Source organism: Equus quagga, chromosome 12 (genome assembly GCF_021613505.1).
Source record: "Equus quagga isolate Etosha38 chromosome 12, UCLA_HA_Equagga_1.0, whole genome shotgun sequence".
NCBI lineage: Eukaryota > Metazoa > Chordata > Mammalia > Perissodactyla > Equidae > Equus > Equus quagga.
In genome coordinates, this window is record NC_060278.1 from 25468228 (window position 1) to 25483879 (window position 15652).

At 44.1% G+C, this 15652-nt stretch overlaps 1 protein-coding gene across 9 annotated transcripts in view; it reads left to right on the top strand.

Moving 5' to 3' along the window:
* The window catches only part of SFMBT2 (Scm like with four mbt domains 2), a 242210-nt gene that overhangs the window by 183237 nt on the left and 43321 nt on the right, over positions 1-15652 (top strand). For all 9 annotated transcript variants that reach the window (XM_046679942.1, XM_046679939.1, XM_046679948.1 and 6 more), the window contains 4 exons: positions 5704-5817; positions 8224-8266; positions 10337-10407; positions 12905-13044. In XM_046679942.1, the coding sequence (XP_046535898.1) occupies positions 5704-5817; positions 8224-8266; positions 10337-10407; positions 12905-13044 (368 nt within the window). The remainder of the gene's footprint in view (positions 1-5703; positions 5818-8223; positions 8267-10336; positions 10408-12904; positions 13045-15652) is intronic.

The window sequence follows — 15652 nt, forward strand, 5'->3', positions numbered from 1 at the left end:
GTGCATTGTCGTGGTCGGCACATCACAGTAAGTGCTCAGTGAACGGAAGGGCAGCAAGGACAGTCGGTGAGCAGGACAGGCAGCCCCTTCTCATTTTAGCTTTAACCTCCCCGCGTGGAGCCTGTGCGGCGTCGGAATCGAGCGCTCACGTGTCCCTAAACGTCCGGATGCTGTTGTTAGCACTGTGAGCCGCTGCAAGGGGCTGTACTCCTGTCTGCCTGTCACGGTGCACATTACTTGTACAAGAGTTCGTGTGCACTTTGCTTGCTAAGTGCTTGCTGAATAGATAAGAGGAATAAATACAATCTGTGTTGCCAAATGAGAAAGTGATTTAAGATACAGCAGCCCCATAAGAACTGCTGTTTTGCTAACCAAATTTTGAGGCAGTGAGCTATTTTATCCTTGTAAGCTAAAATTCACAAACTCCTTGGTCAGTTTTTTTGTATGCTTGGTTCTATTCCAGCAAACTACCCTCCACATCTTAATCAATGGTGTCGGGTGGGGGGGGGCCCTATTAAGATGCAAATTCCTGGGGCCTCCTCAGACCTAGTGCATCTGAGAACAGGGTCTGGGAATCTGCCTTTTTTTGTGTGTTTGTGAGGAAGATTGGCCCTCAGCTAACATCTGTTGCCAATCTTCCTCTTTTTGCTTGAGGAAGATTGTTGTTGAGCTAACATCTGTGCCGATATTCCTCTATTTTGTATGTGGGAGGCTGCCACAGTGTGGCTTGATGAGCAATGCATAGGTCTCGCCTGGGATCCAAACCTGAAAACCCGGGGGCTGCCGAAGCAGAATGTGTGAACTTAAGCACTATACCACCGGGCCGGCCCCTGGGAATCTGCATTTTCAAAGTCACCATCTCGAGATGATTCTTACACACACTAGAGTTTGCGAAGGAGTCTAGGAGATGAAATGGGCAAGGCATGGCATGCTTCAGAGAAACTTGTGTGAGGCAGCCACTATGTTCAAGAGACCAGGTGCAGAAAACTGCCCTTTAAGCTTTTCCGTAATTTGTGAAAAAGTCAGGTGGTTAATAAGCATTTTTCACAGGCTTGCAAAAATGAAACAAGGCAAAATGCAAATGTGAGAGTAATTATATTTCAAGCCCGTGTGGGTGGTTTTAAAATCTCTAAAAAGAGGTGTGGCCTGCATGAGACATTTTGGGGAGAAGCTGCTTCTGCAAATCAGGATACTGGAACAGTATTTGCTGGTCACTTTTTAGAAGGTGGCCCAAGAATGGGAACTGGCTTCTAATACTCCCAAATCTGTTTTGTCCCCAAAGCTGAGGCTCAGTTATACGGGTTCTTGGTGGCCAGAACTGGCTTTGGCTGTAGTAAGTGACATGGGGATTTGGGAGGAGGCTTTTGATGGGAGGTTGGGGGATCACCACCCCACAAGGCCTTGCAGCAGGAACCAATGCAGAGTTTGGACTTTCAAGCTGCTGTTGTGATGACGGTGACTTCTGTCTGACCACGTGCTTGTTCAAGAGGCCTGAGGCCATCATCATCTGCCTGCAGAGAGGGTGGGTCTGGTCCCTTCCCCTTCTGTGGGAGGCTGCGATAGCCACCGCATGGTGGAAATTCCACAAAAAGACATGGGGCCCTATTCGAAGGAGGTAGATGCTGGACAGCCACAAAAAGAGAGGGAAAGAAAACGGCCTGGCTAGGATGCTTTCTAAGGCTCCAGAGCTAGATTTTCTTGGGTCCAAATCCTGGATCTGCTTCTTACCAGCTGTTGGATCTTTTCTTGTGCCTCAGTTTACTCATCCATAAAATGGGGATGGAAATAGTCCCTATCTCTTAGGGTTGCCGTGAGGATTAAAAGCTTGGAACAAACTTGCTGTGCATGTGTGTGTGTGTCTCTCTCTCCACGCACACCTTTAATCCCCTTTCTGTTTTCCTTCAGATTGTCTGTTTCCTGTCGTGTCTTGATCTTGCCAGTCCCAGTTGTGCCCGTCTCTTTATTCCTTAGGAGTTGAGCTTGAGAGCTGACAAAGGGGCTCTTTAAAACCTTGTTCTGTAGAGAGGCGTCTGCAGGGGGAAGAAGCAGGACAGACGGCCTGTGGGGATCCCGGCATCCACTGCTGGCTTGCTCACAGATCATCAACTAGCTTTTGCTTTTTCTGGTGCTTTTCCTTTTCAGGCACAATTGGGCCCCTCACACTTTGCTGTGGCCTTTAACTATTAAAGAGGGTACTGAACAAGGTCAACCTGTTCCCTTAAATTCCTCTTGCCTTTCTTCCCATCCCAGCTTTTCACTGAGACGCAGCGGTCCTTCCGATTCTGTTACTGGTTTGAGAGGGTTGCGTTCCCAGGAAGTGACCTCAGTGTGACCACGAACCATCTGCTTTTCTCATCCTGATGTTCTGCCCAGAACAGGTCCCTGATTCTCTTGCAGACCCGAGTCGTCTGCTGGGTTAGGTCAAGATACAGCCTGTGCAATTAGAAGGACGGGCGGAACCTTGTGGAAGCAGACGGGATCCACTGGTCTGAGGACTGAGTCGCAGGATGTGGCAAATTGCAGAACTATTTTCAGATTCCGAAGGGATCCTTACAAATATCTGTGCTCATCCATTTGCACTGTGAGTATGGAAGTCTTTCTCCTCTGAGCAGTGGAATGATGCATCGTAGCTTCATTTTGGTTATCTTTTCAGCTGACTTGTCCTTCCTTCATCTGATCTCTGTGGCAACACAGGATTCATGTAGAAAACGCCGCCTTTCTTCTCTGAATATCTTGTTGTTAGTGTGGGGATAGTGAGGTTGAGTTGTAAAATAGGAAATTCATTCACAAGGGCCAAAAATACAGAAAAATATCTGTGGTCAGATTCTCTCTCCCGCTTCTGTTCCTCCCAGCCCACAGCCGCTGAGTTCCATTTCCAGCAGACACCCACTGTAATAGTATTTTGCATTTCCTTGCAGATTTATCGTATGCACATATAAATATATGTGATTTCCCCTTTTTAAACAGATGGTAGTATGCTATATATACACAGTGTTCTGTACCCAGCTTTTCCTTTACTCAACATATATATACATCTTTACATAAAAGTCTATAAAGAGGTTTCTCCTTCTCTTTTATAGTAGCAGAATACTTCATCATATGGAGGCACCATAATTTACTTAAGTACTTCCCTGTGGATGGAGATTTAGACTTCCTGATGGTTTTTCGAGATGAAAGTTCTGGATAAGAAGGAATGAGTAGAATCTGTAATGACTTTCTGCAGCTGAAACCAAGCCAGAGATCGAGCACAGCCCGTGTTGTTCATAAAAGAATTTTTTGTAAAATAATAAAGAATATTACAGAGGTTCTTCTTCTTGGAACGTCTAACTTTGCGTACGTAGTTTTGGCAATCCTGGAATAGTCAAGAAGGAGCATTGCATACATTTTTAATAGATTATTTTGTAAGCTACTGGGTCTCTAATCTTGGAAAATAATGGGTTATGTTTTGAAAGCTTATTCTCAGGCCAGTCAGATGTGTCTACATTCGTAAGGTTGATAAAGGGAAATAAAGAATTGGTACCCATCCATCAGAATAGGATTGGAAAATTTTCATGGTCAGGAAAACTTTCCTGGGTGATAAATAACTCACTTTTCCATCAGTTCTTGTTGAATAGATACCTTAAAGGGGCATCTATTTTGGGGGTAGAAGGTAGGCAGGAATATACTTTTCTTGAGGACATGGCAACTGACACCTCTTAGCTTAAAATATTTGTTTAATTGAGTGGAAAGCATGATCAAAGAATTTTAAAGTATGGTAAAGACAGCCTTAAAAATATGTTCATGTAAACAGTATTATAGAAGAGTATATTTTAAAGTATTAATACGATGTGATGTTTGAGCCGGCAGAACATGAGAAGACGAAAGTTATAATTCGAGGGGGGATAAGCCATAAAGTTCACTTTATGCTTCCTTTTGATGTACCATTTTGACCTTGAAAATCTTATTTATACCTAAACGTAAATCTGGAAATACAAATGTGTCCAGAAGGTGAATTCAGCCTGTTCACAAAATTGTGGAGTAGCTAAGAAACCCACGCCATTTTTGTGAGTCTGTGTAATGGGGGGAGCAGCCCCCTGACCACCTGCATGGGACCCTCCGGAGAATTGTGTGCCTTTCAGGACAAGAAAATCACTTCCGCATTTGAAGCGACTTGGAGAGTTTCCTTCCCTTTTGTCTGTTTTGGACGTCTTTTTGTTTACTCGATGATTTCTTTGGCGAATAGGTTAAACATTGGTTGAGTCATATAATAAGACAGAAATGATTTCTATTCATTCAACTAAGTTGAAAAATAATCCCTATAAACTTGCTTGCCTTCCTTTAGCTTCTATAGCCTTAAAATTATGGGAGAATTCAGCAGAAAAAAAGTTAGGATTGATAAGCACAGTAATTGCTTTCTTTGAGAACAAATCAAAAGTTCAACGTGCCTGATGGTGATGATAATGTGTGTGTGTGAGAATCTGGTGTCAGCGTGTTCAGGGCACTTTAAATGCACAACATACCAGTTTCACACTAAATTGGGAGTCTGTGTTTATCAAACAGCGTACTCCCTTTTCACTGTATTGACTTTATGATGAGACATAAGAGGTAGGGAACCCATGTAACTCAAATCAGAGTTCAGATGGTCAGGACCATTTTGTGTTGGCTCGTGTTTAGCTTCTTGAAGTCATGGTTTTGTGGGGATAGGATTCAGAGTTCATCCGATGTCATGGGGTGACACAGGTGTGTCGTGGGCTTCTACTGGCTTATTTTCCTCTTGGTTCTCAGTGGAGAAACCAAACCAAAGCAGGATTCAGTGGTCAGAGCCAGTGAATTACTTTATGAATGGAGCTCTTATCTTCTGATTCTTGGTTTGAACTTGTCCTCCCTCAAAGTGTCTTTGTAAAGAACTATTGATGTTGAGTAGAGTTTTCTTCTTTTCACTAGTTTGCTGGGTTCCAAATTTATTCTCTCAGCAGCCAGAGCTCCTTGAAACTCTAGCTGATATTCTCTCCAAATGTCTTCTCTTTTTCAGTCTCTCAGCAGTAATGCTGATATATCATAAAGCCTTATGTTATTGTGGTTCTGAAAGGAGGTGATAGATAGGCAGATCCACAATAAAAAGACGTGCCTACGTAAATGGCTTTTGTGTCATGTGGCAGAAATCTGCAGGCGGAAGATGCAGGAGTTCAAAATAAGTAACTCCGATCAAATTGATAAGTGAACAAGTTCCCTAGAGAAATGGTGTCATCGGTATGGTAGTGGCCATAACCGGTGCTATTGAGTCTTAGTTCCTTTGAATTGTAGTGTTAACTTTCATTGGTTGACGGCTGCTCTTTGCTTGGGGTTGGGTGAAGTACGTCTGAGTGGCTTACACGTGTGCCTGGGGCCCCTACCCCAAGCTTGGCCACATTTCCTTCATTTCCAAGGTGTGCTTAGACAAGGAGGACACGTTGCCCCTTCCAGCACTTCTGGCTCCCATGCCAGTTGTTCCTAAGTTCCTTCCTCCTCCTGCTGTTTTCAGTGGGATGTAGCGCTTTTCCAAACTCCCCTTTTATTCCAACCCCTTGTACTCTTGCTGTTTTACGTGTTGGCATTTGTACCTGTCGTAGGACTACTGTCGTTTTTGTGTTTAACGTTCAAGGGAATGCTCACTCTCAGGCATGCTCTGCATTTTCCTTTCTTTGTCTGCATCTTTGTTGATAAGACCTCTTTGTTCCAATGCAGGCCTGCAGACTCCTGCTCCGGAGTTTATCGTGGACGTGGAATCCATGGACATCTTCCCAGTGGGCTGGTGTGAAGCCAATTCTTACCCTTTGACCACACCACACAAAACAGGGTGTAAGTATGGACCAGTTTGGAGCAGAGGTGGCTGCCGTCTGGGATTTGGGTGAAATAAACAGGCCGTGTTGTAAAAGATAGGATATCCAAGTTGTAAAAATCAAAAAAGGGCTTTAGATTTTCCACAGAGCGCCAATATTTTTATGTCGTTTTTCCTTTTAAGTGTCTGTGAGAGGAATATTTAGAAGCATTTCACAGGTTGACCGATAGGTCACAGTGATGGGACAATCGAAGGTCACAGAGAGAGACAGAGAGAAAACGTCTTGAATCTTCACTCCCAGTTTTTTATACAGTTCGTTATTTTGATTAGAAAAACTTTAAGTACCTTATTTTTGTATTATCATATCTGAGGAAGAACTAATTTTTCTTGTGAGGTTTACCCCAAAAGATCATAATTGGCCCCAATAATTTACTGACATAGGAATAAACACTTAATGCTCTTAACTCTAACTAACTGGCGGGATTTCAGCTATACTTTGAAAAGCGCATTACTTCACATCCTTCTGATCCCAAAAATGCCAAATTAAAGCAATATTAGCAGTCAACCCAGCAACACACACGCACTTAAAGGTCTGCAGCAGTGTGTTTGAACATATGTTATGGTGGGGCATTATCATGAAATGGTACCGTTTAAAAGTCTTCGAGACCTAATAAATCTTGACATTCATTATTCCAGTGTAAGGTGTATCAAAAGTGTTATTTAAAATTATGGGTCCTTAAAGATAAGGGGTTTTAATTTTTTATGAAATAGATAATTCTAATATTTTCTTTATGTAATTTACATGCTAATGTTACTTCTTTGTGGCAGTAAGGTGTATACTGTGTGTACACGAAGTGTTCTTATGTGCACTTATGGAGATGCTCAGAACATTGCTATAAAGAAAGTTCCATCTCACAGTTGGCCTCTCCTTTCCTGACGTCAGCCGATTTTGAAGGGACCTTAAGAGTCCTGCTCCTCGATATTCATTAGGACTAGGGTGGGGGCATTATCTGTGTGAAACAAAGTCGGTAGCTCAGACTATAGACAGAGGTGGATTGTAAGGGATTCTTCTGTCCCGTATACCACACTGCTCAGTGAATCTGATCCAGTGAGAGTAATATCTTGCCCACACTTTAAAATATTTCTAAAATTTCCAGCTTAGGATAATTATTGCAATCTCAAGGGCCTTCTATCCGCTGCCCCTCCACCACCCCCATGTAAAGTGATGCAGATTCTTGACTCTCCGCCAGCACAGCCAGTAGGTCCTGCCTGGATTGGGTCATGAGTTTGGGGCCCAAACCCTGGTCTTAGTTGTGTGTCAGACAGAACCTTGTGTCCTGTGTCCTCCTCCCTCCTTCACGTGGATTTGGGAGGTGACAGGTGCTTTGAGTTTTTCTGGGGCCAAATCAAGTCTGGGTTAAGGTGGCCATTGTGTTTCTTCTGTTCTGCATTTCGCATCTGGGTCTGTTGTGTTGTTGGCTCCTTACCAGAAGGTCACAGAGTTTGGGCATCTCTACCCCTATTTGCAGAGACCGAGTTTGACAAATTACACTGTACTCGTTTTCCACCGTACAGATCACAGCTTGCCTTTTTCATAGTAGTAACTGGAACTGAATACTAACAAAGTTAAGAGTGGATGAAATTTCATCGACTATTTCTCTTATTTATGCTTGCTTTCATTTCATTTCTTATGCATACATTTTGCTTTGAAGAGGCAAACTCTTAAGTCTAAACCCGCCAAACTCTTAACAGCTTTAGAAGTTTTGTTGGAATTAATTTATGCTTATGTTGGAAGATGCAGGATTATCTGTGCCAAAATTAGTGGATGCCAAAAGCTCTGGTCTGTCTTTGTTACTGTGATTCTAATCAATTATAAATATAAGCTGGAGAGGTTCTTATCCAAAAAATTATTGTTGGCTGGTTTATCTCAATATTTGACAGACATGTTTGCTAGGCACCCGTCCTCCTTTCAATAATAAATGTCATAGTTTAAAACATGCCTCTAATCCTAATTTTGGAGTATGCTATTATGGCAGTGTTATTTGACTTAGCACACTTTCTGTGGACAAAAAAATCATCAGGATAATTGTGCTTACAACAATTTCTCTTACCAGGTGTGTTCCTGTGAGGTATCATGTGCGTGCTCTTTTTCATTCTTATTAAAAGCACATTTTAAAATAAAGCAGCCAGTGCAGTGATAAAAATTAACTGTGCCACATTCTATTTAGACCTCGTTTCTGATAAGTCAAAGTCTATTTTCTGCCGGAAGAAATTAAGATGAAACTGTGGCATGAATGAAAGACCCTTTCAGTATTTAAACTTTTACTTTAAAACTGTGTTACACGAAGCTATTTTTAAAAATGCTTTTGCCCAACTAGCTAACAAAGCTGATTTTCCTCTTTTTCTCTTTTTTGCCTGTTTTATAGCACAAAAGAAGAGAAAGATTGCAGTGGTGCAACCAGAAAAACAGTAAGTTTTTTGTTCTTTTTCAAACACTATGTGTTAAATGATGGAGTGTGTCTCTGGAGGTTGGGAAAAATGGCTGTTTTTATTAGGAAGTTAGTTAACACATAGCGCAGTAGTAAAGATAGCAGTAATGTGTATTGGCTGTTATTCATTTGGTCGCCTTTATGGGCAGGATATGGGGCCTCCTTTTTTTTTTCCTCCCCAAAGCCCCAGGATGTAGTTGTATAGTCATTCTAGTTCTTCTCTGTGGGACGCTGCCACAGCATGGCTTGATGAGCAGTGTGTAGGTCTGCACCCAGGATCCCAACCCATGAATCCTGGGCCAGTGAAGCGGAATGTGCAAACTTAACCACTCAGCCACGGGGCGGGGGGGGGGGGGGGGCCGCCTTCTAAAGGAATTTCTTCTCCAGATCGTAACTTCTCACTTTCCTTCCACTTCAGCATACCTGAAGGATATCTCAGTCCCACAGTAGCTAGGAACGGTTCTCTGTGGTAGCGGTTCTGATGCCCCGAGAGGGTGCCCAGAACTCTCCCATCCCTACCACATGCTCCCCATCACTAGTCATGGCCAGGCCTGGCAGGCAGGGCCTTCCGTCTGAGCCCACTCTCCCATCTCCCAGCTGGGTGAGCTCGAGCAAGTGGCCTTAGTTCTCTGCCTCTCAACGCCCTCATTTGTAAAAGACAATTTCTCAGGGTTTTTAGGACCATTAAGTTAGTTTCCATGTGAGCAAGTTTGTAGGCCGTACATTGTTGAATGAATATAAAGCATCCCACATTTCGATTGTAATTTTATGAGGAAGGTGGGTGTTCAGGCAGCCTGTGTACAAGCTGGAAGTAATGTTTTTGGAAAATTGTCACTGTTGGTAACATTTTTATGTGTTGGAAAATATCTAAAATACACATCCCCTGCCAGCTGATTCTGTTTTCTTAATATGCTGATGGAAAGGGAATTGAAAACAGCATTTTTTTCATGTACCCAAGTTTAAATATAAGTAAAATGAAATTGAATCATAGTCGAACTCTGATTTGAATGTGAATCACGGTTTTGTGGGTATTTTTTTGTACATTCCTTTCTAAACACGGTGTGTCAGGTGAATAATCTGGACAACATTGAAATAGAGAGTAAATAATAAAATAACAATCCCATCATTGAATCCAAATTGGAATGAGAACTCCTAAATTTGCAGTCCGTGGACCGGTGGTTCTCATCCATTACCTGCACTGGTCACTTAGCTCGTTGAAACACAGATTGTGGGCCCCATCTGCAAAATTTCTGACTCAGGGTGTCTGCATGGGGCCTGAGCATCTCCATGTCTAGCAATTCCCAGGTGACGCACATGTGCCAGTTTGGCGACCCCACTTGAGAACCGGTGCCGTTGACGTCCCCACTAAGATCTCTCGTAATGGTTTGCTCTGAGTTTGTTGCTTTTCAGCTGTGGTTTCCACACAGCCAACCTGGATCCCCCTGTGAATCTCAATTCACCTCTTTTGCCCCTGAGGCTACACGATTTTATATTTATTCATCAACTTTTCACTGAACTGTAACACAGAATTCTGTCCTAAAATACGCCTGCTTCCCATTTTTAAGAAGCATCAGTTCCTAGGTTTTCTTTGAAGGTATTCTTTCTAACATGGCCATGACCTGCACAGGCACGGACACCAGAAAGTGTCAGCAGAAAGTGGTTTTCAATTAGACATTAAAGGGGAGAAATGTGACTTTAATTAAAGTCAGTACAAGTTGATGTTTCTTCGTGTCCAAAATTAATTCAGGACATTATTATAATTCTATAACGAGAGACAAGCCCAGGAGTGATAGAAGAACCTCATTGATCAGTGATGAACTCACGCAGGCAGATGGTCCACTGGCTTCTTAGGGTTATGACAGGAATTTGAGGACAGCCTGCCTGAGATGGTTTTTATCTGCTTCTTGATGTTGCTACAGGATGCCCATTTCCTGTCCTCCCACATTCTTAGATTCTGTCATAGTCGTTTTAAGCCATAAGAAGACTTTGGAATGTATTAGTTTCTTCTAAAGCGTGTGACCCATGGCAGCTTTATTTTCTTTGTCAACAGATTGCCATCCACAGTGCCTGTTGAGAAAACACCTCACGACCTTTGTTTATTTCCTCACCTGGACAGCACAGGTAAATGAGCCCATTTAGGGCCCCCTGTCTCTTCCCAGTTTGTTGCTGTGAGTAGAGACATGCACATCTTTTTGAGTCAGTATGAGAATAACTCAACTTCGAGTCTGTTCTCTTCCTCTCTATTGCTACTTATTGAAAATACCTGCCTTTTTTTGTTTTTAATTTCTAAGCTAAATTCTCTGTGCCTCTTCTTTTCTGCTTCTTGGTCAGTAGCTTGGGACAGTTCTTTTGGTCTGAAAGTGTGTTACTTGGAAATTATGAGCCCACGTAGGGCTGTGTATCATGGAAGAGCATGTAGAAAAAGAAGGAGCTGAAAAAATCATTATTAGGCGTTTTTTTTTTTTTTTTCCTGGTGAGGAAGATTAGCCCTGAGCTAACATCTGTGCTGGTCTTCCTCTATTTTGTATGTGGGATGCTGCCACAGCATGGCTTGATGAGTGGTGTGTAGGTCTGTGCCTGGGATCTGAATCCACAAACCACAGGCTGCCAAAGCGGAGCAGGTGAACTTAACCACTATGCCACCAGGCCAGCCCTAGGCATTCCTTTTTTGACATTTTATGCAGTTCCACTTGGATTTTTACACTAGTGGTTAATACTTAAGTCTATGCAGGCTTTTGAATTGTTCCTTAAAACCTCTGTGTTTGAATAGCTAGTTGTGAATAGCATACATTTTTTAGTGTATAAAGTCCTGCATTTTACAGTAACCTTTGAAAATACAAATGTGAATTACCCTTTGACCGCAAATCTGATTATAGACGTGTTTGTACATTAAGTAATATGGTTGCTTAAGAATTCTGTTTTCTATTTAAAAAAAAATTGGCACCTAAGCTAATGTCTATTGCCAGTCTTTTTTTTTTCTTCTTCTTCTTCTCCCCAAAGCCCCTCAGTACCTAGTTGCATACCCTAGTTGTGAGCGCCTCTGGTTGTGCAAGAATGCTATTTTCTAGCCCCAGTGAAACCTGCTCTGAATTCCGGGGTTTAAACCTATATGCCATGGAAGAATTCTATTAATCAAAGTTATCTTTGGTGTAAAGGGAGCAATTTTATGAGTATACTTAGTAAAATTAATTTTTTATGGGCAGAGTAATCCTACCAAAAAATTTCCATGGAGATGCAGCTGGGGACTTCACTTTTTTGCCTGTTGTATAGAATCCAAACTTCAGAGTGGTTTTAAAAGAACCGTGTCTGCTGCGCTTTTAGAGTCTGTAATTGTTATTTTACTCCTTTTGTCTTATCCCCAGAAAAATAACCTCTCTCCCTCTAACTGTTGGTTGTTAGTTGACATCCTATGAGAGCAAGCCTTTCTGGGCTGTTAGAGGACCATCCCACATTAATGACAGTGTTATACAGGAAAGCCACTGTTCCTGCAACTTAGCTGGGAGCAGTGGAGGGAGAGGGTGTCCATGAGCTGTAAGAGAAGCCTCCTTCTGTGTCTCCAGATGTCACGAAGCTTTGGGGTGGCATCTTACCGTTCGTTATTCTACTTTTTCCACACACCAGCTTGAGACACAACCAGACCAGCAACTTGCCCTGTTCACTTTCTAAATTGAAAGGATAATGAGGGAAATGCAGGTTTAAGCCACAGTGAGGGACATTTCACGCCCATCAGATTGGCAGAATGGAGAACCCTACAAAACCTAGTGCTGGCTTGGATGTGGGACAGCAGGGGCTCTTACGCAGTGCTTATTCGAGTATAAATTTGGGTGGGCACTGTGGAGAATGGTTTGGTGATGTCTAGGAAAACAGGTATGCAGACCCCACAGCCAAGCAATTCCATGCCTTGGTATATATTTGGAAAAATCTCTTGTCCATAAGCGGAGGTGGATTTTTGTGGTTGTGTTCCTTAAAGCACTGTTGGTACTATTGAAAAGGTAAAAACAACAAAATGTCCATCAATAATAGAATGGAAAATACAATTGTGATATATTCGTACGATGGAATAGTATACAGGAGTGAAGAATGAACGAACACATTTACTGACTTGAATGGATCTCAGAAACTTTATGTTGAACCAACAAACAAAATGTTGCAGAAAACCATCTATGGAATATTTTTTAAATATCCAAAATATATTGCTTGCCAATACACACATAGATATACGTGTGGTAAAGTTTATAGACTTGCATGGGAATGATAAATACTGGAGACAGGGTGGTGGTTACCTCTGAGAGGGAGGGTGGGGGCAGTTTCTGGGGTAGGATACACAGGGGAACTTAGCTCTGTGACTGGTGGGTTTTTTTTCTTAAGGTGCATAGTGATACCTTAGATGTCATTGTCTTAGTTTCTGCATCTTTTTGTGCATCTGGAATCCTGCGTAACAAACAGAAAAGTTCATTTATATGGTAGAAAAAATAATCTGAATTTCTAAGATGCTCCTGTGGCTGCAAACCTTCTGATATTAAGACACAATGTGCTTCTGGGTAGTTTTGGCAGCTCCGTGGCTGCAGCCGGTGTTCCGTTGGTTCTGGAGGCCTCAGCGGTGATGTTCTCCCCGCAGGTCCGGTCAACGGGAAGTACTGCTGCCCTCAGCTCTTCATCAACCACAGGTGTTTCTCAGGCCCCTACCTGAACAAGGGGAGGATTGCAGAGCTGCCGCAGTCTGTGGGGCCCGGCAAGTGTGTCCTGGTTCTTAAAGAGGTAAAGTGCATTCCCGGGTCTCGGACGGCTTCTTTTCACAGGTGTGGGCGCAGTTCCTGAAGAAGATCCTGGAAACGTGAATCAATCCAGGGGACGTTCGCCAGGCCCCTGCCTTCTCTCCGTCCTGCGGGCTGGGAGCTGGGCATCCACAGATGGAGGTGGTGTCGCTGTGGATGAAAGACTCACCGTCTAGTGGGAGGCGTAGACATTCCTCCCCAGAGTAAGGGAAGCATTGCATTAGATTTGAGTAAAGAGCTTCGGGAAGACAGAGGGAGGAAGAGTTGTGCGTGGAGGGAGGGTTTAGGACTGGAGAGAAGTTTCTCTGAAGAGGTCGGCGAGCCTGGGAGGGCTTCCTGAGCTGGTCCAGAGTATTGCTGAGAGGGGACACTCCTCTGCCGGGTCGGGGGTGGCATCTTTTGTCCCTCCCTCCACAGTACCGCGTACAGCAGGGGTGACAACGTGTGATCAGTGCTTCGACGGGCTCTAGGCACGTGCATGAAGTCTGTGTCACAGGTGGCACCCAGGCGAGGCCCGGGCCGCTCATCATTTCCGTGGTACTGCTTCCCATTTCTCTCCCTGCCTTTGGGAGCCGACCTGCAGGCAGAGGTGACGCCTCATTACGTTAATGGAGGTTTGTCCTCGCTGTTGCATTTTTATGGCTTCTTCCCTGACGGTGTTTGCAGACGGATGGGAATTTTGGAACCATTCTTGGCACTCTGTCTCTGCTTTTTTCACACACATTAGTGCTTTCTCTTAAGAGAAAGGACACCACATCTGTCTTCTTTACTGTGACCGTACCGTGATGAAGGTGCTTTAATTCCCTGGGCGTAGCAATCTACTGATCCATTGAACAAATGTTTTTTAGGCTACTTCTGGGAGCCTGGCGCTGCATAAAGTACTGGGTCAGAGAATAAACAGCCCCCGCCTTCTGCCTGTTTGCGTTTCACGTTCCTGTTGGGGGGATGACGTAATTCTAACCTGGTTGTACAGTAGGGTGACTGCTCAAGAGAGACAAGACAGAAGTGCTCTGGGAGCACAGGAGGAGGGAGTGACACTTGATCTGGCTTAGGCACACTGAGAGGACCTGCCATGCACAGTGTGGATAAGGAGGCACAGGTGGAAGTTCAAGGTGGTGTCTGGGAAGAGAAGGTGGTCACGTATGGCTGGAGGATTGGATAGGTTCTTAGGCTGGGGATAATTCATAAGTGTGAAAGAATATGTTAGATTTTGAAAAGAAAGAAAGAGAGAAATCTGGCTTGCCTGGTGCTTCAGGGTGAGGCGGGATCGAGAAGCTGGGGGCCTGCTTGTGAATGGCCTCCTTCGACATCCTGAGGAATCTCGAGTTCCCGGTCCGGACAACAGGAGCCCTCCCAGCGACGCTGTGCTGATGCAGCTCCCTCAACACGAGAACCCCTGTAAGGCTTCCAATTCCATTTTACTTAGAGATGAGATCGCTGCAGCAAAGCCGAGCCCGCTGGCTTTTCCAGGCCATCAGAGGTATTCTCACTTGCAGACTTTTCTATATTGAGAAAACAATCTATTTTAGAGAGAAAATCGGGGATCCAGTTGAGAAGAAACCCTATCAGAAATTGATCAGGCTATTGTTGTTATTTATTTGGGAGCGTTTAACACAGAAAGTGTGTAATAGGTGGTTCCTGCTGTTAATGAGCTCCCAGTCTAGTGGGAAAGATGAATGAGCAAATAGAATATTGCTGAGGAGTGTGCGTCTTAGGTCCTGGGACAGGGCGAGCACAGTGCTCTGAGATCACATGGGAGTCCCACAGGCTCTGGGGGCAAGGGAAGCTGGCAGCCTGTCTGGTAGAGGGAGAAGCGTGTCGGGGGCCTGGAGCATCCATGGTGCCCTGGGAGGAAGGGAAGCAGAATGGAAAGGAACACTTACAGCATCTTAACTGAAAGGACCGCAGAGGCTGGACACAGGAAGGGCAGAAAACTGTGTCAAGGGTCTCCTGCGGGCCTGGGCGTTGTCCTGGACTCTCTGCATCAGTTCTTATTTAGTAGCGGTTTGGACCTGCTCTCGTGTCCCTTGGACATTGCGCTAGGACGTTACATCCTGAAATCAGACAGCGCCGGTCTGGCTCCGCCTACGTGGCAAGTTGGTTCCATCAATGAGAAATTTGTAGCTAAAGAAAGACGGTTGGTGGGGAAGGAACACCTGAAAGGCAGTGGGGATGTGGCTAAGTGGAGGGCGATAACTCCACCTGTACACATTGGCACAGACAATAGATTCCTGCAAGTAACAGACTCCATCGAAGATGAAATCGAACCAGGATTACACTAAGAATTTCTGTCGCTGTATGAGATCAGGCCGAGTGTTGACTTTCTTCAGTCCACCAGTGCTTTTGGCCTGTGAGTGCGTTTTTGCTACGGTAATGTCGTCTGCCTGTATTTCTGCCTGTTTTTGCTTTGAGTGATCAGAAAGGACCACAGAAGTGGACAAAAATGCCGTGAATTGATGGGTTTCTTTGAAGCTGCCTGCAAAACTGGTCCACACCAGGTGTTCCAGTATTAAAATGAGGTCTTTGGTCACCTGCTGGCTCTGTTAACAAACAAGATGACCTCAGGTGCAGCCTCTCTTTGGGGCTGGGCT